Source organism: Salvelinus alpinus, chromosome 5, assembly GCF_045679555.1.
Source record: "Salvelinus alpinus chromosome 5, SLU_Salpinus.1, whole genome shotgun sequence".
NCBI classification, from domain to species: Eukaryota; Metazoa; Chordata; class Actinopteri; order Salmoniformes; family Salmonidae; genus Salvelinus; species Salvelinus alpinus.
In genome coordinates this window covers 17,654,536-17,679,579 of record NC_092090.1, presented here as the reverse complement: position 1 = coordinate 17,679,579, position 25,044 = coordinate 17,654,536, and the positions used below count along the sequence as shown (strand labels likewise).

General features: G+C 45.8%; 1 protein-coding gene across 2 annotated transcripts; it reads left to right on the top strand.

Moving 5' to 3' along the window:
- The first annotated feature begins 1,507 nt into the window (after nucleotides 1-1,507).
- On the top strand, nucleotides 1,508-24,455 carry wt1b (WT1 transcription factor b). 2 transcript variants are annotated; one of them, XM_071400795.1, is made up of 9 exons: nucleotides 1,508-2,381; nucleotides 8,078-8,200; nucleotides 9,382-9,481; nucleotides 17,093-17,170; nucleotides 19,154-19,262; nucleotides 19,748-19,895; nucleotides 20,015-20,104; nucleotides 22,450-22,533; nucleotides 23,384-24,455. In XM_071400795.1, exons 1-9 carry the CDS (start codon nucleotides 1,955-1,957, stop codon nucleotides 23,503-23,505), a joined length of 1,281 nt encoding a protein of 426 aa, XP_071256896.1. In that variant the 5' UTR covers nucleotides 1,508-1,954; the 3' UTR covers nucleotides 23,506-24,455. The 2 variants fall into 2 exon arrangements, with proteins under 2 accessions (XP_071256896.1, XP_071256895.1); XM_071400794.1 differs by having other exon boundaries at nucleotides 22,450-22,542.
- Nucleotides 24,456-25,044: the final 589 nt, after the last annotated feature.

The following is a 25,044-nucleotide window of genomic DNA, read 5'->3' as shown; positions in this document are numbered from 1 at the left end:
AAGTGGACAATATTGTAGAGCAAACAATAGGCTTTGATTGAATTGCTGTATTTTGGTTTTTGTAGTCAACAAAACAGAATTTTAACTGCTTAACATATTTTAATAGCCTGATAAAAAGGTAAATTGTAGTTGTAAAATGTCCAATAAGCTCATATGTAGCAGACCTAAGGAGACTTTTCTGTGTGTGAAAAATAGTCAGAATAAAATAATAAAATGTCAGAATAAAAGGAAATTTAGGGAATGCATGTTTAGAACGATCCATGTATAGAACATCCATGTATAGAACATCCATGTTTAGAACATCCATGTTTAGAACGATCCATGTATAGAACATCCATATTTAGAACATCCATGTTTAGAACATCCATATTTAGAACATCCATGTTTAGAACTATCCATGTTTAGAACATCCATGTATAGAACATCCATGTTTAGAACATCCATGTTTAGAACGATCCATGTATAGAACATCCATATTTAGAACATCCATGTTTAGAACTATCCATATTTAGAACATCCATGTTTAGAACATCCATATTTAGAACGATCCATGTATAGAACATCCATGTTTAGAACATCCTTATTAAGAACATCCATGTTTAGAACGATCCATGTTTAGAACATCCATATTTAGAACATCCATGTTTAGAACATCCATATTTAGAACATCCATGTTTAGAACTATCCATGTTTAGAACGATCCATGTATAGAACGATCCATGTTTAGAACGATCCATGTTTAGAACGATCCATGTTTAGAACGATCCATGTTTAGAACTATCCATATTTAGAACATCCATATTTAGAACATCCATGTTTAGAACGATCCATGTTTAGAACGATCCATGTTTAGAACGATCCATAGACTTAGATAAACATCACATCATTGTATCTGTCCCATTATGATGGGCAGGGCCATTGAGGCCACCTCCATTTTGAAGTAGTCCATTTTATTCTACTACTATGAGTCGGTAAACAAACTTAAAAGGTGCATACTGCCACCTGGAGATTGTTGTTTAAACAGGTACAAACATTTTTACATTTAGCAGATGCTCTTACCCAGAGCGACTTACAGGAGCAATTAGGGTTAAGTGCCTTGCTTAAGGGCACATTGACAGATTTTTCACCTAGTTGGCTCTGGGATTTGAACCAGTGACCTTTCGGTTACTGGCTCAATGCTCTTAACCGCTCGGCTACCTGCCACCCCCTATCTGGTCAAAGATTTGCCCCCTGCAGTTATGGAATGTTTGCTCACAAATAAAATGAATTGGCTGATCCCTCCTGGCGACCTTCCTTAACCCATAGGAAGTCCCACCCAGTTGACAACTTCAAAATGGTGAAAGTCCTCCATAGTGCTGCCCATGCTAAAATTGTCTTTTGGGCAATAGTCCTCTATCTATCTCTATGGTGTGCCTGTAGTGGATAAAGTGAAGGAGTCATCCTTTCTGCCTTTCGGTCTTTGCTCCTCCCCCTGGCCTGTGAGTAAGGCAGTAGAGCCTTCAGCAGTGTAAGGAAAACCAGACATCACACTCAGAGACAAGGCACTGTTACTACTACACACACTCCCACACAGCACAGCATCCACACGGCTGTGATACTACACTCTCTGGCCTTTCCACTGAACTGACAACCTGAACACTCTACGACTCCATTGGACGATCGCTGAAATGGACTGAAACAGAGAGGATCCAAGTGGAAAAAGATGGTTCGTTGGTGGACTTTTTGACTGTGCGTTTGGTTCCAGGTTAAATTGCATCGAATTAAATCGCATCGAAGAGAAGTCGCCTCGACTATTTTTTTCAATCTTTTTCTTCACTGTTCCTAAGGAGGCTCTCACACTCATATATAGTTAGATTTTTCGACTATCCTCCCCTCTGCGCTTCAGGAGTCTGTTCCAGTCTCTGCCTCTCAGGTGGTTGTGTTTTTCAGGGTCCATCTCCTGCCACCCTCCCTGATGCTGACAGAGCCGTATGGGATGATGGGGTCCATGGGTTCCGAGGTGCGAGACCTGAGCTCTCTCTTACCCCTGGTGCCCTCTGTACCCTCCCTACCAGTGAGCAGCGGGGGCTGTGGCCTGCCCGTTGGGGGTGCCCCTCAGTGGGCACCTTACCTCGACCTCCACCCTGGCTCTCCCTACGGTTCCCTGCCCTCCCACCACTCCCTCATCAAGCAGGAGCCCGGCTGGGGCTCCACGGACCCTCTGGAGGACCCTCACTGTGGCCTGGGGGCCTTCACGTTGCACTTCTCTGGCCAGTTCACTGGGACAAGCCCCTGTAGGGTTGGGGCCTTCGGTGAGCCAGCTCCAAGCCAGTCCAGGGTGTTTCCTAATGGAGCCTACCTCCCAGGCTGTGTGGACAGCCCGCCAACCCACAGGAACCAGGGTAAGGCTGCTCTCTGCTCCCCTCTCTCCTCCTCTATAGCCACCTCATTGACCCTCTCTGGGCTCACTCTATCCTCTGCAGCATCTCTTGAATTCAGCTCAAACTAAGCTGTCTACTCCTCACCACTCAAGGCCAAAGTTATTTTACATCTGCATGGCTTGCTGTTTGGGGTTTTAGGCTGGGTTTCTGTATAAGCACTTTATGACAATTGCTGATGTAAAAATGGCTTTATGAATACATTTGATTGATTGATTGTGAGGCCATCAGCGTTGCACCTACACTTTCTGATGTCAGTGACGGTGTGTGTCTGTGAATTTCTCATGTGACCATGCCGTACTTCCTGGGTCATTGTGTGTATGTGTTGGACTGTGTCTATTTGTATTGGGTGTAATTGTCCAGAGTTGATGTTTGGGGCTTGTCCATAGTGTTGTGTCTGAACAGGATGTTTTGTACTACACAGGGTCGTTCTGCCCTGTACAGGGAAGAGAGCTGTAAGTTTTCCCATCGGTGGCCCGACTCACGGAGTTAATGCAACAATATGGCCTAGAGTCTCCCTCAGCCTGTGTTCAACACGTTCACTTTCACTTTTATTCTCAAACAACATGGTGCTTCAAAATAATGAAACATAATAATACAAAAAGCAGTATTTAAAAAAAATACAACATTTAAATACTGCTATAAATGTATTGTTGATTGTAATATCCCAGTTAAAGGGGCAATTAGCGGTTGAAACAATAACAAAGTGTTTTCCTCATCCCTGTTTTGGTAAAAAGCTGAGGGATTGAGCTGGAGAAATGTAACCTCTCTCAAATACATAGACAGAGCTATGGATGCAAGACCTGGCCATCCATGATATAAAAATGATAGTTTTAACCATGATTTGAGACTATATACTGTAGTGTTTATTTACATTTACTTTATTTACAAACATTGTAGCAAAACAAGCTTATATGTTGTGTTGTGTTATGTTCTGATGCGGTAGGACAGTTGAACTAAGCTCATGAGGCATTTATAAATGATATTATTGAAGAATCAATGTGTACATAGTTTATAAATCCCAAAATGGATGTAGCAACTGCAGATTTCCCCTTTAACCCCCCCCCCAGTATTATTTTAGGTTGAAATAATCTTGGAATCTAAATCTAAATAACACAAAAAATATTACAAAACCTTTTATCAACTGTTTATAAAACTTACAAATGAATATTGTTTTGGTGCTGTAGTTATGGACATTATTTTGTAAAACTTACAACTGAATATTGTTTTGGTGCTGTAGTTATGGACATTATTTTGTAAAACTTACAAATTAATATTGTTTTGGTGCTGTAGTTATGGACATTATTTAGTAAAACTTACAAATGAATATTGTTTTGATGCTGTAGTTATGGACATTATTTAGTAAAACTTACAAATTAATATTGTTTTGGTGCTGTAGTTATGGACATTATTTTGTAAAACTGTATTCTTTGTTATTCAACTAATTTCAAACCATCAGTTATTTAAGTTCATTTGATCATTTCTCATCATTCTGCATTTACATTTTGTGTTTGTAAAAAAATCACCATATATTTTTTTAAATGACATAAACGGGGACATTGTTACATCATAGTAATCGCTGACATAATGAACTGAATCTGTTTCTACCTAGCTATCACAGAAGAATGTTGTCAACGACGGACACATATTCTACCTCATAGATGTGGTGGCTGGTACAACATTATTATATCTATGATAATAAGCATGATAAACGTGTTGTTCACTAAATCTATTTATAATACAACATGTTGTTTAATTAAGCAATTAGGCCCGAGTTGGTGTGGTATATGGCCAATATACCACGGTAAAGTGCTGTTCTTATGCACGACGCAGCGCGGAGTGTTAGGACACAGCCCTTAGCCGTGGTATATTGGCCATATATCACAAACCCCCGAGATGCCTTATTTCTATTATAAACTGGTTACCAACGTAATTAGAACAATAAAAATAAATATTTTGTCATACCCATGATATATGGTCTGATATACCACGGCTTTCAGCCAATCAGCATTCAGGGCACAAACCACCAATTTTATAATACAATTTTATGTTCACTTTTCCCTAATTAATTGTTCAACTCAAATTCAAATTCATAATGGGCCGAATCCATAGCTGAGAAGATGGAGTAAATACAGCATTCACTGTTATTAATATGTAATTATATTTTCCCAGTTTAGCTACATTATTAGTGTTTTCCCCTCAGTCAAAACAATGTAATCATATTTTTTTACAAACTAAAATACTAATGCAGTATGATGACAAATGATCAAATAAAAACATTCCTATCATAATGTTTCCTGATTTAAATGGACCTGTTTGGAAGACAACATTTTCCTGTATAATTTTCCTAGTTGTACAGTTTCTTACTGTGTCTATTTACAGTCATGTTCCTGTTTATTCGGTCCCCCCTTAAACAAAGTAGACCTTATAAAGGCTTTATATACTATACATAAAGGCTTCATAAGCACTACATAAACGCTTCACAAATCATTTATAAGCGTATGTCATACTCAATAGAAGGTGTAGAAAGGGTGACAAAACCATTGTAGGTTGAATTGCCAAATGTGACAAAACGCACTATGTATGTTCACACACCCTTTACAGAACATGAGATAAGCTTAACGATGATTAGTGAAGCATTTATGTAGTGTTTATGAAGCCTTTATGTATGCTCTATAAAGCCTTCAAAAGTTGTTTAAAGAGGTGTGAAGATGTTGACTAGTAAAGCTAACAGTATAGTAGCCATACGGGGCGTGGGAAAAGGACATTACCTTGGACCGTCACTGTCTGTGCCATAGGAATTGATAACACACGTGCGCACAGCACGCACTAATGCACGCATCGCACACATTGGTTCATCCATGCACGCACACACGCACGCACGCACGCACGCACGCACACACGCACACACGCACACACACGCACACACGCACACACACACGCACACACACACGCACACACACACACACACACGCACACACACACACACACACACACACACACACACACACACACACACACACACACACACACACACACACACACACACACACACACACACACACACGGCTGATTCTTAGGATTTCTGGAGTGTTGTAGCATTTGATGTCATGTGTTCTGTGTGTGATAATGTTTGAGTGTTTTCATGTAGTTTCCTCAAAAACACCTCACATTCAAACACACTTTTTACAGACTAACACTTAAACTTACTTTATTATCCAGACCTTGAGAGCACTTTTCCTTCCAACGGAGAAACGTGTCCTGAGCCCAAATTGCAACGCTCCGCTCCGAAACAGGCTTTTCTAAATCAAAATTATATATTGGGTCAAGATGTTCACTCCAAGATTTACACAAAGCCTAAAAAAATATCTAGGGTCTATATTGCTCTCCAATTTCCGAATCCCATATTGTTCATTATTTTCATTTAAAAACAAATGTTGAAATGAGACCAGCGCTGTCTTACGGGTTTCTCTATTAGTCCCAATAGTATTTTGGTCTTGTTCCCCCAAGATCTGACCTCAGAAGATAAGTCAGGGGAATGTTTCACAGATATTTATCTGAATTTATATTTCATTTCTCTGTTTCCTGTGTGCTATTATTGAGACTTTATCAAATTTGACAACAGCAATAAACATGATTTGATGATGTCAAATGATGTTGACAAATTTGTCAACAAAGATACAGTCTATTTTCAGTATTGTTTCATACTTCCATTAGTCATATAGGGTTTAGCCTGTGTGATCGGTAATGTGAGGCTCATATAGGGTTTAGCCTGTGTGATCGGTAATGTGAGGCTCATATAGGGTTTAGCCTGTGTGATTGGTAATGTGAGTCTCATATAGGGTTTAGCCTGTGTGATTGGTAATGTGAGGCTCATTAGGTTTAGCCTGTGTGATCGGTAATGTGAGGCTCATATAGGGTTTATCCTGTGTGATCGGTAATGTGAGGCTCATATAGGGTTTAGCCTGTGTGATCGGTAATGTGAGGCTCATATAGGGTTTAGCCTGTGTGATCGGTAATGTGAGGCTCATAGGGTTTAGCCTGTGTGATCGGTAATGTGAGACTCATATAGGGTTTAACCTGTGTGATTGGTAATGTGAGGCTCATATAGGGTTTAGCCTGTGTGATCGGTAATGTGAGGCTCATATAGGGTTTAGCCTGTGTGATCGGTAATGTGAGGCTCATAGGGTTTAGCCTGTGTGATCGGTAATGTGAGGCTCATAGGGTTTAGCCTGTGTGATTGGTAATGTGAGGCTCATATAGGGTTTAGCCTGTGTGATTGGTAATGTGAGGCTCATAGGGTTTAGCCTGTGTGATTGGTAATGTGAGGCTCATAGGGTTTAGCCTGTGTGTTTGGTAATGTGAGGCTCATATAGGGTTTAGCCTGTGTGATTGGTAATGTGAGGCTCATATAGGGTTTAGCCTGTCTGATTGGTAATGTGAGGCTCATAGGGTTTAGCCTGTGTGATCGGTAATGTGAGGCTCATAGGGTTTAGCCTGTGTGATTGGTAATGTGAGGCTCATATAGGGTTTAGCCTGTGTGATCGGTAATGTGAGGCTCATAGGGTTTAGCCTGTGTGATCGGTAATGTGAGGCTCATATAGGGTTTAGCCTGTGTGATCGGTAATGTGAGGCTCATAGGGTTTAGCCTGTGTGATCGGTAATGTGAGGCTCATATAGGGTTTAGCCTGTGTGATCGGTAATGTGAGGCTCATAGGGTTTAGCCTGTGTGATCGGTAATGTGAGGCTCATATAGGGTTTAGCCTGTGTGATTGGTAATGTGAGGCTCATATAGGGTTTAGCCTGTGTGATTGGTAATGTGAGGCTCATATAGGGTTTAGCCTGTGTGATCGGTAATGTGAGGCTCATATAGGGTTTAGCCTGTGTGATTGGTAATGTGAGGCTCAGACCCACTGAGCACTGAGAGTTTGTTGATTCTGTGGAAAGGAGTTTTTGATGAAGTGGTCTGAGGGTCAGTGTGGGACTTGAAGGGCTCCAGTAATTTAGAGACGTGTAGGTGAGTCAGTTTCCTCAGGAACTGTCCAACACTCCCCTTGACTCCTGTCCTGCTAATGTCATGTGTATGTGTGTGCATGCGCAAGTGTGTGTGTGTGTGTGTGTGTGTGTGTGTGTGTGTGTGTGTGTGTGTGTGTGTGTGTGTGTGTGTGTGTGTGTGTGTGTGTGTGTGTGTGTGTGTGTGTGTGTGTGTGTGTGTGTGTGTGTGTGTGTGTGCGTGCGCAAGTGTGTGTATGTGTGTGTGTGTATGTGTGTGTGTGTGTGTGTGTGTGTGTGTGTGTGTGTGTGTGTGTGTGTGTGTGTGTGTGTGTGTGTGTGTGTGTGTGTGTGTGTGTGTGTGTGTGTGTGTGTGTGTGTGTGTGTGTATGAGCAAGTGCAGACACACACACACACCACTTGATCCTTAGATTTACTGATCTTCATATTCTCTGGATACCAACTTTCCTCTCCAGCGTTACTGAAAGCGTGAATGAATGCCTTCCAGTGAGACAGGGTTCAGTGGTGTCAGAAACTTACTACAGTGATGTTGCTATGAGGATTCAGATATCTGTCCGGCTCCTGGAGACTCACAGTTTCCTACAAAATGCTGCCATAATGGTGAAACTGAGAAAGTATTGTCTTTATAATGTGTCTTTTCTCTGTAGGTTATGGGACAGTAGGTCTGGACGGGGCTCCCAGCTATGCTCACACTGCGTCTCACCACTCCCCTCAGTTCTCCAGTCATTCCTTCAAACACGAGGACATCCTGTCACCTCCAACTACCATGGGTAACTATCACTGTCCTTAACACTTCCTGTCCACCTGTGTGTATGATAGTGTGTGCCTGTTTTAGTATTTGTGTGTGTGTGCATCATGTGAAAGTTAACCTCACAAACAATGAAGACTCTGAGGTCTCAGCAAGGTTAGTTAGGAAGTCACCCAGAGGTTACAGGGCTATAAATGACTATCATTCATTCTCTCTCCCCTCAACTTCTCTCTCTCTGTTTTCAACACCACCTCTCGCTATGCTCTTATTCAAAGCTGTGTATGTTTTCTGTTCATTTTGGTCAAATGAATATACTGGCTCTGGAAATGATAAGGCAACAGCTTAATGAGAGTCTTTGTGGAATGTTGACCTCCATCAGGGGACCAATCCACAACTGAACCAGAGAAGGAGCTATGTAGGTCCTTTAAAAGGAGATTGATTGGTTTACCACCTCTGGGAGGACTGCTGTTTTGATCATTGTTTAGAGGAAATGGGTTTTTATTGGTGTTTGTGTGGGTGTGCGTCTGTCTGTCTGTCTGTCTGTCTGTCTGTCTGTCTGTCTGTCTGTCTGTCTGTCTGTCTGTCTGTCTGTCTGTCTGTCTGTCTGTCTGTCTGTCTGTCTGTCTGTCTGTCTGTCTGTCTGTCTGTCTGTCTGTCTGTCTGTCTGTCTGTCTGTCTGTCTGTCTGTCTGTCTGTCTGTCTGTCTGTCTGTCTGTGTGTGTGTGTGTGTGTGTGTGTGTGTGTGTGTGTGTGTGTGTGTGTGTGTGTGTGTCTGTCTGTCTGTCTGTCTGTCTGTCTGTCTGTCTGTCTGTCTGTCTGTCTGTCTGTCTGTCTGTCTGTCTGTCTGTCTGTCTGTCTGTCTGTGTGTGTGTGTGTGTGTGTGTGTGTGTGTGTGTGTGTGTGTGTGTGTGTGTGTGTGTGTGTGTGTGTGTGTGTGTGTGTGTGTGTGTGTGTGTGTGTGTGTGTGTGTGTGTGTGTGTGTCTGCGTGTGTGTCTGCGTGTGTGTCTGCGTGTGTTTGGGGATGAGAGATCTTTTCTCTGTGACTCCTGGGGATATAGCAGCAGAGATAGTCAGCTGGTAAAACAGACCAATCTGGTGTTATATTGAGCATGTGGTTTCATAGTGCTGTAACTACTGTCCAACAGGTCTTTATGCTAATTCATTGCTTTGTTTGTCTGATTCATTTACTGTATGCTATGCAGGTGACCAGCAGTACCCTGCCCCTCCCCCTATGTTTGGTTGCCACCCCTCCTCAGAGAACTGTCCAACCAGCCAGGCTCTACTGCTGAGGAACTATAACAGGTACCTTTCTGTTCACAAACCTCCTCATCACCTTGGGTCTCTATAGCTTGAGATCCATACGCCTGACTGTCATACCATTACACTGTACATGTTTGTGCTACCGTTGCTAGGATACCAGGGTTCATTTTGACTACATAGTTATTTAGGATCTGACTCCAGTGATGATCACAGATAGATACTCGTATTTATTGTACTGTATTTATATTTCAACCAGGAAGTCCTATAGAGATAATAATATATATATATTTATATTTCAACCAGGAAGTCCTATAGAGATAATAATATATATATATTTTTTTCAATGGCCTTTGATGAGCTCATCAAATGTCAGTCTGTCTTTGAGAGAGAGGAGGACCTTATGACCAATGGAAGGAAGTGAGATCACCAGGGTAGGAAGGAAGTGAGATCACCAGGGTAGGAAGGAGGTGTACGTGTGAGACTGTACACAGAGCTAAATCAAATCAAATCAAATGGTATTGGTCACTTGCGCCGAATACAACAGGTGTAGTAGACCTTACAGTGAAATGCTTACTTACAAGCACTTAACCAACAATGCAGTTTTAAGAAAATACCTACAAAAAGTAAGAGATAAGAATAACAAATGATTAAAGAGCAGCAGTAAATAACAATAGCAAGGCTATATACAGGGGACACTGGTACAGAGTCAATGTGGAGGCTCTATACAGGGGACACTGGTACAGAGTCAATGTGGAGGCTCTATACAGGGGACACTGGTACAGAGTCAATGTGGAGGCTATATACAGGGGGTACCGGTACAGAGTCAATGTGGAGGCTATGTACAGGGGGTACCGGTACAGAGTCAATGTGGAGGCTATATACAGGGGGTACCGGTACAGAGTCAATGTGGAGGCTATATACAGGGGGTACCGGTACAGAGTCAATGTGGAGGCTATATACAGGGGGTACCGGTACAGAGTCAATGTGGAGGCTATATACAGGGGGTACCTATACAGAGTCAATGTGGAGGCTATATACAGGGGGTACCGGTACAGAGTCAATGTGGAGGCTTTATACAGGGGGTACCTATACAGAGTCAATGTGGAGGCTATATACAGGGGGTACCGGTACAGAGTCAATGTGGAGGCTATATACAGGGGGTACCGGTACAGAGTCAATGTGGAGGCTATATACAGGGGGTACCTATACAGAGTCAATGTGGAGGCTATATACAGGGGTAACGGTACAGAGTCAATGTGGAGGCTATATACAGGGGGTACCGGTACGGATTCAATGTGGAGGCTATATACAGGGGGTACCGGTACAGAGTCAATGTGGAGGCTATATACAGGGGGTACCGGTACAGAGTCAATGTGGAGGCTATATACAGGGGGTAACGGTACAGAGTCAATGTGGAGGCTATATACAGGGGGTACCGGTACAGAGTCAATGTGGAGGCTATATACAGGGGGTACCGGTACAGAGTCAATGTGGAGGCTTCATACAGGGGGTACCGGTACAGAGTCAATGTGGAGGCTATATACAGGGGTAACGGTACAGAGTCAATGTGGAGGCTTTATACAGGGGGTACCGGTACAGAGTCAATGTGGAGGCTATATACAGGGGGTACCGGTACAGAGTCAATGTGGTGGCTATATACAGGGGGTACCGGTACAGAGTCAATGTGGTGGCTATATACAGGGGGTACCGGTACAGAGTCAATGTGGAGGCTATATACAGGGGGTACCGGTACAGAGTCAATGTGGAGGCTATATACAGGGGGTACCGGTACAGAGTCAATGTGGTGGCTATATACAGGGGGTACCGGTACAGAGTCAATGTGGAGGCTATATACAGGGGATACTGGTACAGAGTCAATGTGGAGGCTATATACAGGGGGTACCGGTACAGAGTCAATGTGGAGGCTTTATACAGGGGTAACGGTACAGAGTCAATGTGGTGGCTATATACAGGGGTAACGGTACAGAGTCAATGTGGTGGCTATATACAGGGGGTACCGGTACAGAGTCAATGTGGAGGCTATATACAGGGGGTACCGGTACAGAGTCAATGTGGAGGCTATATACAGGGGTAACGGTACAGAGTCAATGTGGTGGCTATATACAGGGGGTACCGGTACAGAGTCAATGTGGAGGCTATATACAGGGGGTACCGGTACAGAGTCAATGTGGAGGCTATATACAGGGGGTACCGGTACAGAGTCAATGTGGAGGCTATATACAGGGGATACTGGTACAGAGTCAATGTGGAGGCTATATACAGGGGGTACCGGTACAGAGTCAATGTGGAGGCTATATACAGGGGGTAACAGTACAGAGTCAATGTGGAGGCTATATACAGGGGGTAACGGTACAGAGTCAATGTGGAGGCTATATACAGGGGGTACCGGTACAGAGTCAATGTGGAGGCTATATACAGGGGGTACCGGTACAGAGTCAATGTGGAGGCTATATACAGGGGGTACTGGTACAGAGTCAATGTGGAGGCTATATACAGGGGGTACCGGTACAGAGTCAATGTGGAGGCTATATACAGGGGGTACCAGTACAGAGTCAATGTGGAGGCTATATACAGGGGGTACCGGTACAGAGTCAATGTGGAGGCTATATACAGGGGGTACCAGTACAGAGTCAATGTGGAGGCTATATACAGGGGGTACCGGTACAGAGTCAATGTGGAGGCTATATACAGGGGGTACCGGTACAGAGTCAATGTGGAGGCTATATACAGGGGGTACCAGTACAGAGTCAATGTGGAGGCTATATACAGGGGGTACCGGTACAGAGTCAATGTGGTGGCTATATACAGGGGGTACCGGTACAGAGTCAATGTGGAGGCTATATACAGGGGATACCGGTACAGAGTCAATGTGGAGGCTATATACAGGGGGTACCGGTACAGAGTCAATGTGGAGGCTATATACAGGGGATACTGGTACAGAGTCAATGTGGAGGCTATATACAGGGGGTACCAGTACAGAGTCAATGTGGAGGCTTCATACAGGGGGTACCGGTACAGAGTCAATGTGGAGGCTATATACAGGGGTAACGGTACAGAGTCAATGTGGAGGCTATATACAGGGGATACTGGTACAGAGTCAATGTGGAGGCTATATACAGGGGGTACCAGTACAGAGTCAATGTGGAGGCTTCATACAGGGGGTACCGGTACGGATTCAATGTGGAGGCTATATACAGGGGGTACCGGTACAGAGTCAATGTGGAGGCTATATACAGGGGATACTGGTACAGAGTCAATGTGGAGGCTATATACAGGGGGTACCAGTACAGAGTCAATGTGGAGGCTTCATACAGGGGGAACCAGTACAGAGTCAATGTGGAGGCTATATACAGGGGGAACGGTACAGAGTCAATGTGGAGGCTTCATACAGGGGGTACCGGTACAGAGTCAATGTGGAGGCTATATACAGGGGATACCGGTACAGAGTAAATGTGGAGGCTATATACAGGGGGTACCGGTACAGAGTCAATGTGGAGGCTATATACAGGGGCTACCGGTACAGAGTCAATGTGGAGGCTATATACAGGGGCTACCGGTACAGAGTCAATGTGGAGGCTATATACAGGGGGTACCGGCACAGAGTCAATGTGGAGGCTATATACAGGGGGTACCGGTACAGAGTCAATGTGGAGGCTATATACAGGGGGTACCGGTACAGAGTCAATGTGGAGGCTATATACAGGGGATACCGGTACAGAGTCATAGAAGGAATGCGAGAGGAAAGACAACAGGTAAAATGTGGGAGTGTAGGAGAGGAGAGGAGAGGAGAGGAGAGAGGTGAAGTGGAGGACAGGGAGAGGAGGAGAGAGAGAGGAGAGGGAGAGGAGAGGGAGAGGAGAGAGAGGAGAGGGAGAGGAGAGGGAGAGGAGAGGAGAGGAGAGGAGAGGAGAGGAGAGGAGAGGAGAGGAGAGGGAGAGGAGAGGAGAGGAGAGGAGAGGAGAGGAGAGGAGAGAGGTGAAGTGGAGGACAGGGAGAGGAGGAGAGAGAGAGGAGAGGGAGAGGAGAGAGGTGAAGTGGAGGACAGGGAGAGGAGGAGAGAGGTGAAGTGGAGGACAGGGAGAGGAGGAGAGAGGTGAAGTGGAGGACAGGGAGAGGAGGAGAGAGGTGAAGTGGAGGACAGGGAGAGGAGGAGAGAGAGAGGAGAGGGAGAGGAGAGAGGTGAAGTGGAGGACAGGGAGAGGAGGAGAGAGGTGAAGTGGAGGACAGGGAGAGGAGGAGAGAGGTGAAGTGGAGGACAGGGAGAGGAGGAGAGAGGTGAAGTGGAGGACAGGGAGAGGAGGAGAGAGGTGAAGTGGAGGACAGGGACAGGAGGAGAGAGGTGAAGTGGAGGACAGGGAGAGGAGAGGGAGAGGAGAGAGGTGAAGTGGAGGACAGGGAGAGGAGGAGAGAGGTGAAGTGGAGGACAGGGAGAGGAGGAGAGAGGTGAAGTGGAGGACAGGGAGAGGAGGAGAGAGGTGAAGTGGAGGACAGGGAGAGGAGGAGAGAGGTGAAGTGGACAGGGAGAGGAGGAGAGAGGTGAAGTGGAGGACAGGGAGAGGAGGAGAGAGGTGAAGTGGAGGACAGGGAGAGGAGAGGGAGAGGAGGAGAGAGGTGAAGTGGAGGACAGGGAGAGGAGAGGGAGAGGAGGAGAGAGGTGAAATGGTGGGTGGAAGGGGAGGAAAGGGAGAGGACGAGATAGAGAGGAGAGGGAGAGGAGGAGATAGAGAGGAGAGGGAGAGGAGGAGATGGAGAGGAGGAGAGAGGTGAAGTGATGGGTGGAAGGGGAGCAGAGGGAACTCACAAGTCAGTCCATTCGTTTTTCTGTGACATGGGGGGATTTCTTTAACCCAAAACATCTCAGCAGGCAAACTGAGCCAGGATTCTTCAAATGCTGACCTCAGTTTGTTTTTGGAGAGGGGGAACAGAAGGAACTCAAACTCCAGGAACAGGGTCTGATAAGAGAGGAAGAGAAGAGTCCCTTCTCCCTTTATAGCCAGGACTTCCGTCTCCTATCCCAGAGGAACCATCAGATCAACCCCCCCACACTAACACACCCACACACTTATCATCAGCCTGATTACCAACAGCGCTGCCCCATACAGTACAACTGACCCTGGTATGTCACACAGGTCATTTGATGTTTTTTGTACACCAGTGGAGGCTGGTGAGGGGAGGACGACTCATAGTAATGGCTGGAATGGAATGAAACACATGGAAACATTCATTCCATTCCATCCACTCCATTATGTCCATTACTATGAGCCTTCCTCCCCTCACTAGCCTCCACTGATGTACAGGATATTATTAATATAGATTTCTCTCCATATTCACCACATGTTCAACTTGATTAATACTCCTTCATACGACTCTTCCTGGAATGTGTAAGAATGTTTAAAGCTCCAATATTACCCTGAAACTGTCCTCCTCCTCCTCTTCCTCCACCTCCTCCTCCTCCTCTTCCTCCTCCTCCTCCTCTGCCTCCTCTTCCTCCTCTTCCTCCTCTTCCTCCTCCTCTACCTACACCACCTCCTCCTCCTCCACCTCTTCCTCCTCCTCCTCCTCCACCTTCTCCACCTCCTCCAACTCCCCCACCTCCTCCTCCTCCACCTCCACCACCTCCTCCTCCTCCACCTCCTCCTCCTCCCCTCCTCCTCCTCCTCCTCCTCCTCCACCTCCTCTCCTCCTCCTTCTCCTCCTCCTCCACCACCTCCTCCTCCTCCACCTCCACCACCTCCTCCTCATCCTCCACGTCCTCCTCCTACACCTCCTCCCCCTCCTCCTCCTCCTCCTCCTCCTACACCTCCTCCTCCTCCTCCACCTCCACCTCCTCCACCTCCACCACCTCCTCCTCCTACACCTCCTCCTCCACCTCCTCCACCTCCTCCCCCTCCTCCTCCTACACCTCCTCCTCCACCTCCTCCACCTCCACCTCCACCTCCTCCACCTCCACCACCTCCTCCTCCTCCTTCTCCTCCTCCTCCACCACCTCCTCCTCCTCCACCTCCACCACCTCCTCCTCATCCTCCACGTCCTCCTCCTACACCTCCTCCCCCTCCTCCTCCTCCTCCTCCACCTCCACCACCTCCTCCTCCTCCTCTAGTAATGATACTGTGAGGACAGAGTGATGTCATGCACTTGTTCACCATGTACTAGGCACAGTCACACTCACCCTCGCTGCCCGTGTGTATCACGTCTCTGTGTGTGAGTGTGAGTGTGTGTGTGTGTGTGTGTGTGTCTCTGTGTGTGTGTGTGTGTGTGTGTGTGTGTGTGTGTGTGTGTGTGTGTGTGTGTGTGTGTGTGTGTGTGTGTGTGTGTGTGTGTGTGTGTGTGTGTGTGTGTGTGTGTGTGTGTGTGTGTGTGTGTGTGTGTGTGTTGTAGCCAGTGTAATCATCTGCCAATGTGACTAATGGCTTCACAGCCCAGGGTTTCTAATGAGCTCTTTGACTGGACTGGATGTGTTCGTGAAGGAAATATGTGGGGTTTCCCATACTGTCATGTCTTCATTATCCTTATCCAGAAACAAGGGAGGGAGGGAGGGAGGGAGGGAGGGAGGGAGGGAGGGAGGGAGGGAGGGAGAGGGGGGTTTCTGACCATAAAAGCAAATTGTCCAGCCATTACTCTGTCTCTTCTCTGTTCAACTGATTTCAGTCAGTCAAATCATATCAGTATAGCTTGTGTTGATGTCTCCTGGACAGACTAAGTAAAACACATTATGCAAGATTTTAGTTCTGCGTTAACCGAGATAAAGCTTTTGTTAGCTTTAATGGTGTATACAGCAAATAATGTGGAGCTGTGATCTTTCTGTCTGTGTGTGTTTTCCTCAGTGATAACCTGTAATCTTTCTGTCTGTGTGTGTTTTCCTCTGTGATAACCTGTAATCTTTCTGTCTGTGTGTGTTTTCCTCAGTGATAACCTGTCATCTTTCTGTCTGTGTGTGTTTTCCTCAGTGATAACCTGTCATCTTTCTGTCTGTGTGTGTTTTCCTCTGTGATAACCTGTAATCTTTCTGTCTGTGTGTGTTTTCCTCAGTGATAACCTGTAATCTTTCTGTCTGTGTGTGTTTTCCTCAGTGATAACCTGTAATCTTTCTGTCTGTGTGTGTTTTCCTCAGTGATAACCTGTCATCTTTCTGTCTGTGTGTGTTTTCCTCAGTGATAACCTGTCATCTTTCTGTCTGTGTGTGTTTTCCTCTGTGATAACCTGTAATCTTTCTGTCTGTGTGTGTTTTCCTCAGTGATAACCTGTAATCTTTCTGTCTGTGTGTGTTTTCCTCAGTGATAACCTGTAATCTTTCTGTCTGTGTGTGTTTTCCTCAGTGATAACCTGTAATCTTTCTGTCTGTGTGTTTTCCTCAGTGATAACCTGTGATCTTTCTGTCTGTGTGTGTTTTCCTCAGTGATAACCTGTAATCTTTCTGTCTGTGTGTTTTCCTCAGTGATCACCTGTAAGCTTTCTGTCTGTGTGTTTTCCTCAGTGATAACCTGTAATCTTTCTGTCTGTGTGTGTTTTCCTGAGTGATCACCTGTAATCTTTCTGTCTGTGTGTTTTCCTCAGTGATAACCTGTAATCTTTCTGTCTGTGTGTTTTCCTCAGTGATAACCTGTCATCTTTCTGTCTGTGTGTTTTCCTCAGTGATAACTTGTACCAGATGGCCTCTCAGCTGGAGTGTGTCGCGTGGAACCCTGCTAACACACTGTCCACCATCAAAAGGTACCAAGCTGGGTGGACTGTGGAGTTCTATCTGCATGGTCCATCAATGTGTGTTGTGTGTATATGTGTGTGTTGTGTGTGTTGTGTGTATATGTGTGTGTTGTGTGTGTTGTTTGTATATGTGTGTGTTGTGTGTGTTGTTTGTATATGTGTGTGTTGTGTGTGTTGTTTGTATATGTGTGTTGTGTGTGTTGTTTGTATATGTGTGTGTTGTGTGTGTTGTTTGTATGTGTGCATGTTGTGTGTGTTGTGTGTGTTGTTTGTATATGTGTGTGTTGTGTGTGTTGTTTGTATATGTGTGTGTTGTGTGTGTTGTTTGTATATGTGTGTGTTGTGTGTGTTGTTTGTATATGTGTGTGTTGTGTGTGTTGTTTGTATATGTGTGTTGTGTGTGTTGTTTGTATATGTGTGTGTTGTGTGTGTTGTTTGTATGTGTGCGTGTTGTGTGTGTTGTTTGTATATGTGTGTGTTGTTTGTATATGTGTTTGTTGTGTGTGTTGTGTGTTTAGCTTCCTGTAGTATATTTATTTAGTGGAGCCTTGACCATAGTCAGGGAGGTAATGGAGGAGGAGGAAGAGAAGGATGGGAGGAGGGAGGAGAGAAGAGGGAGGACGGAGGAGGGAGGACGGAGGAGGGAGGACGGAGGAGGGAGGACAGAGGAGGGAGGGGGGAGGACGGAGGAGGGAGGAGGGAGGAGGGAGGACGGAGGAGGGAGGACGGAGGAGGGAGGACAGAGGAGGGAGGAGGGAGGAGAGAAGAGGGAGGACGGAGGAGGGAGGACAGAGGAGGGAGGACAGAGGAGGGAGGACGGAGGAGGGAGGAGGGAGGAGAGAAGAGGGAGGACGGAGGAGGGAGGATGGAGGACGGAGGAGGGAGGAGGGAGGAGGGAGGAGGGAGGACGGAGGAGGGAGGACGGAGGAGGGAGAAGGGAGGAGAGAAGAGGGAGGACGGAGGAGGGAGGACGGAGGAGGGAGGGGGGAGGGGGGAGGGGGGAGGAGGGAGGACGGAGGAGGGAGGAGAGAAGAGGGAGGACGGAGGAGGGAGGACAGAGGAGGGAGGGGGGAGGACGGAGGAGGGAGGACAGAGGAGGGAGGACAGAGGAGGGAGGAGGGAGGACGGAGGAGGGAGGTAAGATTTGGTCTGCTGCCCAGGGGGATAGAAAGACGGAGATGAAAGTACAATGAAATGAATACACAGCTGCTGCCTCTGTCCCTCTCTTTCTCTCCCTCTTTCTCTCCCGCTTCCTCTCTCTCTCCCTGTCTCTCCCTCTTTCTCTCCCTCTTTCTTTCTCTCCCTGTCTCTCCCTCTTTCTCTCTCTCCCTGTCTCTCCCTCTTTCTCTCTCTCTCCCTGTCTCTCCCTCTTTCTCTCTCTCTCTCTCTCCCTGTCTCTCTCCCTGTCTCTCCCTCTTTCTCTCTCTCTCCCCCTCTTTCTCTCCCTCTTTCTCTCTCTCCTTGTCTCTCCCTCTTTCTCTCTCTCTTTCTCTCTCTCCCTCTTTCTCTCTCTCCCTGTCTCTCCCTCTTCCTCTCTCTCCCTGTCTCTCCCTCTTTCTCTCTCTCTCCCTGTCTCTCCCTCTTTCTCTCTCTCCCTGTCTCTCCCTCTTTCTCTCTCTCCCTGTCTCTCCCTCTTTCTCTCTCTCCCTGTCTCTCCCTCTTTCTCTCTCTCTCCCTGGCTCTCCCTCTTTCTCTCTCTCCCTGTCTCTCTCAGTTCTCTCTCTCCCTCAATTTTACACCCCCTCACCAAGATCAACACAGGAGTGTGAACTGATATGTCCCTGAACAGAGGACAGGTTGAAGGTGTGAGGATAACAGATAGAAGCATTCCTCTCTGACCCTCGTCCACCACCCTCCCTCTCACTCCAACAGGAATAACTGGAAGAAGTGTGACATCACTGACTGGTAGAGTAGCATGTTGTTAGATGTTCAGTCTTGTTGTCATTGTACTGCACTGTGCTCACCCCAGCCCCACCTCTGCTGCCCTTACAGTCATGGGACAGGATATGAGAGTGACCCCACGGCCCTCCCTCCTCCGGTGGTCCTCAGCTGTAGTGCCCAGTACCACATCCACACACACGGCCTCTTCAGAGGACTACAGGTCAGGGTCCGACACGCACAAACACGCACGCACACACACACACACCTACTCTCTCACCTACTCTCTCTCTCTCCCTCCATCTCTCTCTACCCCTCCCTCCCTCCCTCTCTCTCTCTCTCTCTCTCTCTCTCTCTCTCTCTCTCTCTCTCTCTCTCTCTCTCTCTCTCTCTCTCTCTCTCTCTCTCTCTCTCTATCTCTCGCTCTCTCGTTCTCTACCTCTATCTCTCCCTCTCTCTCTCTCTCTCTCTCTCTCTCTCTCTCTCTCTCTCTCTCTCTCTCTCTCTCTCTCTCTCTCTCTCTCTCTCTCTCTCTCTCTCTCTCTCTCTCTCTCTCTATCTCTCTCTCTCTCTCTCTCTCTCTCTCTCTCTCTCTCTCTCTCTCTCTCTCTCTCTCTCTCTCTCTCTCTCTCTCTCTCTCTCTCTCTCTCTCTCTCTCTCTCTCTCCCTCTCGCTCTCTTTACCTCGCTCTCTCTCTTTCTCTCTCAGGATGTGCGGCGGGTGCCTGGTATCACACCGTCTGTGGTGAGGTCATCAGAGACCAATGAGAAGCGTCCGTTTATGTGTGCCTACCCCGGCTGCAATAAGAGATACTTCAAACTTTCCCACCTGCAGATGCATGGCAGGAAACACACGGGTCAGTATATAGACAACATACAGACAACAGTCATTTGCTTTACATGCTTCTCACTGGCCTGGTGGTTGTGATAATGAGGATGATGATGGTGGTGATGATGATGAGGATTTTGATTGCAGGAGAAAAGCCGTATCAGTGTGACTTCACAGACTGCGGACGGAGATTCTCCAGGTCAGATCAACTGAAGAGACACCAACGCAGACACACAGGTCAGAACCCTCTGTCTCTCTATCTCTCTATCTCTATCTCTATCTCTGTCTCTCTCTCTGTCTCTCTGTCTCTGTCTCAGCTTCTCTCTCTCTGTCTCTCTCTCTGTCTCTCTATCTCTATCTCTGTCTCTCTGTCTCTCTCTCTCTATCTCTGTCTCTCTGTCTCTCTCTGTGTCTCTCTATCAATTCAATTCAATTCAATTCAAGGGGCTTTATTGGCATGGGAAACATGTGTTAACATTGCCAAAGCAAGTGAGGTAGATATTATACAAAAGTGAAATAAACAATACAAATTAACAGTAAACATTACACATACAGAAGTTTCAAAACAATAAAGACATTACAAATGTTATATTATATATATACAGTGTTGTAACAATGTACAAATGGTTAAAGCACACAAGTAAAAATAAATAAGCATAAATATGGGTTGTATTTACAATGGTGTTTGTTCTTCACTGGTTGCCCTTTTCTTGTGGCAACAGGTCACAAATCTTGCTGCTGTGATGGCACACTGTGGAATTTCACCCAGTAGATATGGGAGTTTATCAAAATTTGATTTGTTTTCAAATTCTTTGTGGATCTGTGTAATCTGAGGGAAATATGTCTCTCTAATATGGTCATACATTGGGCAGGAGGTTAGGAAGTGCAGCTCAGTTTCCACCTCATTTTGTGGGCAGTGTGCACATAGCCTGTCTTCTCTTGAGAGCCATGTCTGCCTACGGCGGCCTTTCTCAATAGCAAGGCTATGCTCACTGAGTCTGTACATAGTCAAAGCTTTCCTTAAGTTTGGGTCAGTCACAGTGGTCAGGTATTCTGCCACTGTGTACTCTCTGTTTAGGGCCAAATAGCATTCTAGTTTGCTCTGTTTTTTTGTTAATTCTTTCCAATGTGTCAAGTAATTATCTTTTTGTTTTCTCATGATTTGGTTGGGTCTAATTGTGCTGTTGTCCTGGGGCTCTGTGGGGTGTGTTTGTGTTTGTGAACAGAGCCCTAGGACCAGCTTGCTTAGGGGACTCTTCTCCAGGTTCATCTCTCTGTAGGTGATGGCTTTGTTATGGAAGGTTTGGGAATCGCTTCCTTTTAGGTGGTTGTAGAATTTAACGTCTCTTTTCTGGATTTTGATAATTAGTGGGTATCGGCCTAATTCTGCTCTGCATGCATTATTTGGTGTTCTACGTTGTACACGGAGGATATTTTTGCAGAATTCTGCATGCAGAGTCTCAATTTGGTGTTTGTCCCATTTTGTGAAGTCTTGGTTGGTGAGCGGACCCCAGACCTCACAACCATAAAGGGCAATGGGCTCTATGACTGATTCAAGTATTTTTAGCCAGATCCTAATTGGTATGTTGAAATTTATGTTCCTTTTGATGGCATAGAATGCCCTTCTTGCCTTGTCTCTCAGATCGTTCACAGCTTTGTGGAAGTTACCTGTGGCGCTGATGTTTAGGCCGAGGTATGTATAGTTTTTTGTGTGCTCTAGGGCAACAGTGTCTAGATGGAATTTGTGGTCCTGGCGACTGGACCTTTTTTGGAACACCATTATTTTGATCTTACTGAGATTTACTGTCAGGGCCCAGGTCTGACAGAATCTGTGCAGAAGATCTAGGTGCTGCTGTAGGCCCTCTTTGGTTGGTGACAGAAGCACCAGATCATCAGCAAACAGTAGACATTTGACTTCGGATTCTAGTAGGGTGAGGCCGGGTGCTGCAGCCTGTTCTAGTGCCCTCGCCAATTCGTTGATATATATGTTGAAGAGGGTGGGGCTTAAGCTGCATCCCTGTCTCACCCCACGACCCTGTGTGAAGAAAGGTGTGTGTTTTTTGCCAATTTTAACCGCACACTTGTTGTTTGTGTACATGGATTTTATAATGTCGTATGTTTTACCCCCAACACCACTTTCCATCAATTTGTATAGCAGACCCTCATGCCAAATTGAGTCGAAGGCTTTTTTGAAATCAACAAAGCATGAGAAGACTTTGCCTTTGTTTTGGTTTGTTTGGTTGTCAATTAGGTTGTGTAGGGTGAATACATGGTCTGTTGTACGGTAATTTGGTAAAAAGCCAATTTGACATTTGCTCTCTCTCTCTGTCTCTCTATGTCTCTCTCTATCTCTCTCTCTCTGTCTCTCTGTCTCTGTCTCTGTCTCTCGCTCTGTCTCTCTGTCTCTCTCTCTCTCTCTGTCTCTCTCTCTCTCTCTCTTGCTCTCTCTCGCTCTCTCTTGCTCTCTCCAACTCTTCTCTCTTTACCCAGAGTTTAAAAATAATCTTTATAAACTCTTAACCCCACCTGTCTCTCTCCCCCTCCTCCCCCTCCTCCCCCTCTCTCCCCCTCTCTCTGTGTAGGAGTGAAACCCTTCCAGTGTGAGACGTGTCAGAGGAAGTTTTCCCGGTCAGACCATCTGAAGACACACACTCGGACACATACAGGTAAAACAAGTGCGTATACCTTTATTTTCTACCTATTCCTCTGCTTTTCTACTGTGTTAATGATCCTGGTCACTACACTGCTTCTATGATGTGGACCCCAGGAAGAGTAGCTGCTGTGTTAGCTCCATCTAATGTGGATCCTAATGAAATACAACTAATTAAATAGCCAGTAGGCCTAATTATTACCGTAGTAACCATGCTAATGAGTGTATACAATTATGAAGCTTTTATTCATTGTAGATTTGAATAACAGATCAGATTTTTTTGTTATGGCTCAGCTCACCACTAAATCATCGCCACCCCTGACAATCCTCTCTTCTCCCTTCTTGTTCCCCCCTCTCTTCTTCTCCTCTCCTCTCTTCTCCTTTTCTCCCATATTCTCCTCCTCTCTTCCTCCTCTCCTCTCTTCTCCTCCTCTCTCTTCTCCTCTCTCTTCTCCTCCTCTCTTCATCCTCTCCTCTTCTCCGCTCTTCTCCCCTCTCTTCTCCTTCATCTCTCTCTTCTCTCCTCTCCTCTCCTTCTCTCCTCTCCTCACTTATCCTCCTCTCCTCTCCTCTCTTATCCTCCTCCTCTCCTCTCCCCTCTTATCCTCCTCCTCTCCTCTCTTATCCTCCTCCTCTCCTCTCTCATCCTCTCCTCTCCTCTCCTCTCCTCTCCTCTCCTCTCCTCTCCTCTCCTCTCCTCTCCTCTCCTCTCTTATCCTTCTCCTCTCCTCTCCTCTCCTCTCCTCTCCTCTCCTCTCCTCTCCTCTCCTCTCCTCTCCTCTCCTCTCCTCTCCTCTCCTCTCCTCTCCTCTCCCCTCCTCTCCTCTCCTCTCCTCTCCTCTCCTCTCCTCCTCTCCTCCTCTCAGGTGAGAAGCCCTTTACATGCCGCTGGTCCAGCTGTCAGAAGAAGTTTGCCAGGTCTGATGAGTTAGTTCGCCACCACAGCATGCACCAGAGGAACCTGATCAAATTACAGTCTGCCATCTGACCAGTACTAAACCGGTTTGGACTGGACAAGACTGGATTGGACCATACCAAACGCATAGCCATCTGAGCAACAATGATGACTGGACCTAAGCCCACCGAGTGCCATAAGTGGAAAGTACAACTCAAATATGGCCTCTATTGCTCCAACTAAAGAACATAGTTTCACCGTGCACCCCTTTGGATGGAAGACGAACAGATCAATACCACCTCAGATTTATGCCACATCAGCCAATGAATATCAACGGTTACTGTAGCTTCAACCCCTGATAACCCAGCACTAGGATTCCCTGTTTTTATTGTTATAAATCAAATAGTTGATATTTTTCTCATGTACACAACCAGCTTCATCCTTCGCCATGATTAGGAATCTGCTGTCTGGGTGAGAAGAACATCAATTGTTATTTTGTTGTTGTATTATAATTGCACTGGCTTTATGTTCATTTTTTTGCCATAAATGTTTTACTACAGATGTAGGATCTTAATTTGAGACGGTTTGCTACAGCAGGAAAATAATCCGGCAGCAACAGGAAATGGGAATTATTATGTGGATTATAATTAATAGACATTTAAGTAGCGGTTGATACATTTTTCGTAAGGGAAAATCAAGTCTGAAATTTCAAATTGGAAATTATAAACTTCAGAAGCCTTTTAAAAGCTCAAACAAGTTTTACATTTCCTGCATATCAAATTAAGATCCTAGACCTGTATGTACTGGAGCTAGACCATGTAAACTGGAGTTAGGAAACAGACAATGTCACTCTATGTCCAACGAGACGAGTAAAACAGAAAATTATACTGTGATTGCTGGAGGAAATGTGTACATGTGTTTTATGTGCCTACAGTGTAAAATGTCACTTCCTGTGTGTATTTATGACTCATTGCTATCCTTTTTAAACAGTTGTTTTGTATTTTTGTACTGTTCAAATGTATTAAATGTTGATCTATTGGTCAGTGCTGTTGTGTGGTTTTTTGGTATGTGGTGTCGTCTCATAACAAGACATCTCACCCTTAGGAGGAGCCAACGGGGTTCAGACTGAGATAACACAACCCCTCCGTGACCTGGACAAGGTGCAGGGCTCCCCCTCCTAAATCTCCCACACACATCTCCAAAACCAGGAACATATGGACCCCTATAAATTAGAAGAGAAACATGCATTCCTCTGGACGTACTTCAATATCGCCCTTCTTTCTAGAGAGACATCTACACCATTGGTTGGTTCCCTTCACCACATATAAACACCATTGGTTGGTTCCCTTCACCACATATAAACACCATTGGTTGGTTCCCTTCACCACATATAAACACCATTGGTTGGTTCCCTTCACCACATATAAACACCATTGGTTGGTTCCCTTCACCACATATAAACACCATTGGTTGGTTCCCTTCACCACATATAAACACCATTGGTTGGATCACATCACCACATATAAACACCAGTGGTTGGTTCCCTTCACCACATATAAACACCATTGGTTAGATCACATCACCACATATAAACACCATTGGTTGGTTCCCTTCACCACATATAAACACCAT

What these genes read in the sequence shown, in the direction of transcription:
- wt1b (XM_071400794.1), top strand. Translation starts at nt 1,955, where the DNA reads ATGCTGACAGAGCCGTATGGGATGATGGGGTCCATGGGTTCCGAGGTG. An exon ending in GCCAACCCACAGGAACCAGG is followed by an intron (nt 2,382 to 8,077) that starts GTAAGGCTGCTC and finishes TTTTCTCTGTAG; the next exon opens with GTTATGGGACAGTAGGTCTG. An exon ending in GACACATACAGGTAAAACAA is followed by an intron (nt 22,543 to 23,383) that starts GTGCGTATACCT and finishes TCCTCCTCTCAG; the next exon opens with GTGAGAAGCCCTTTACATGC.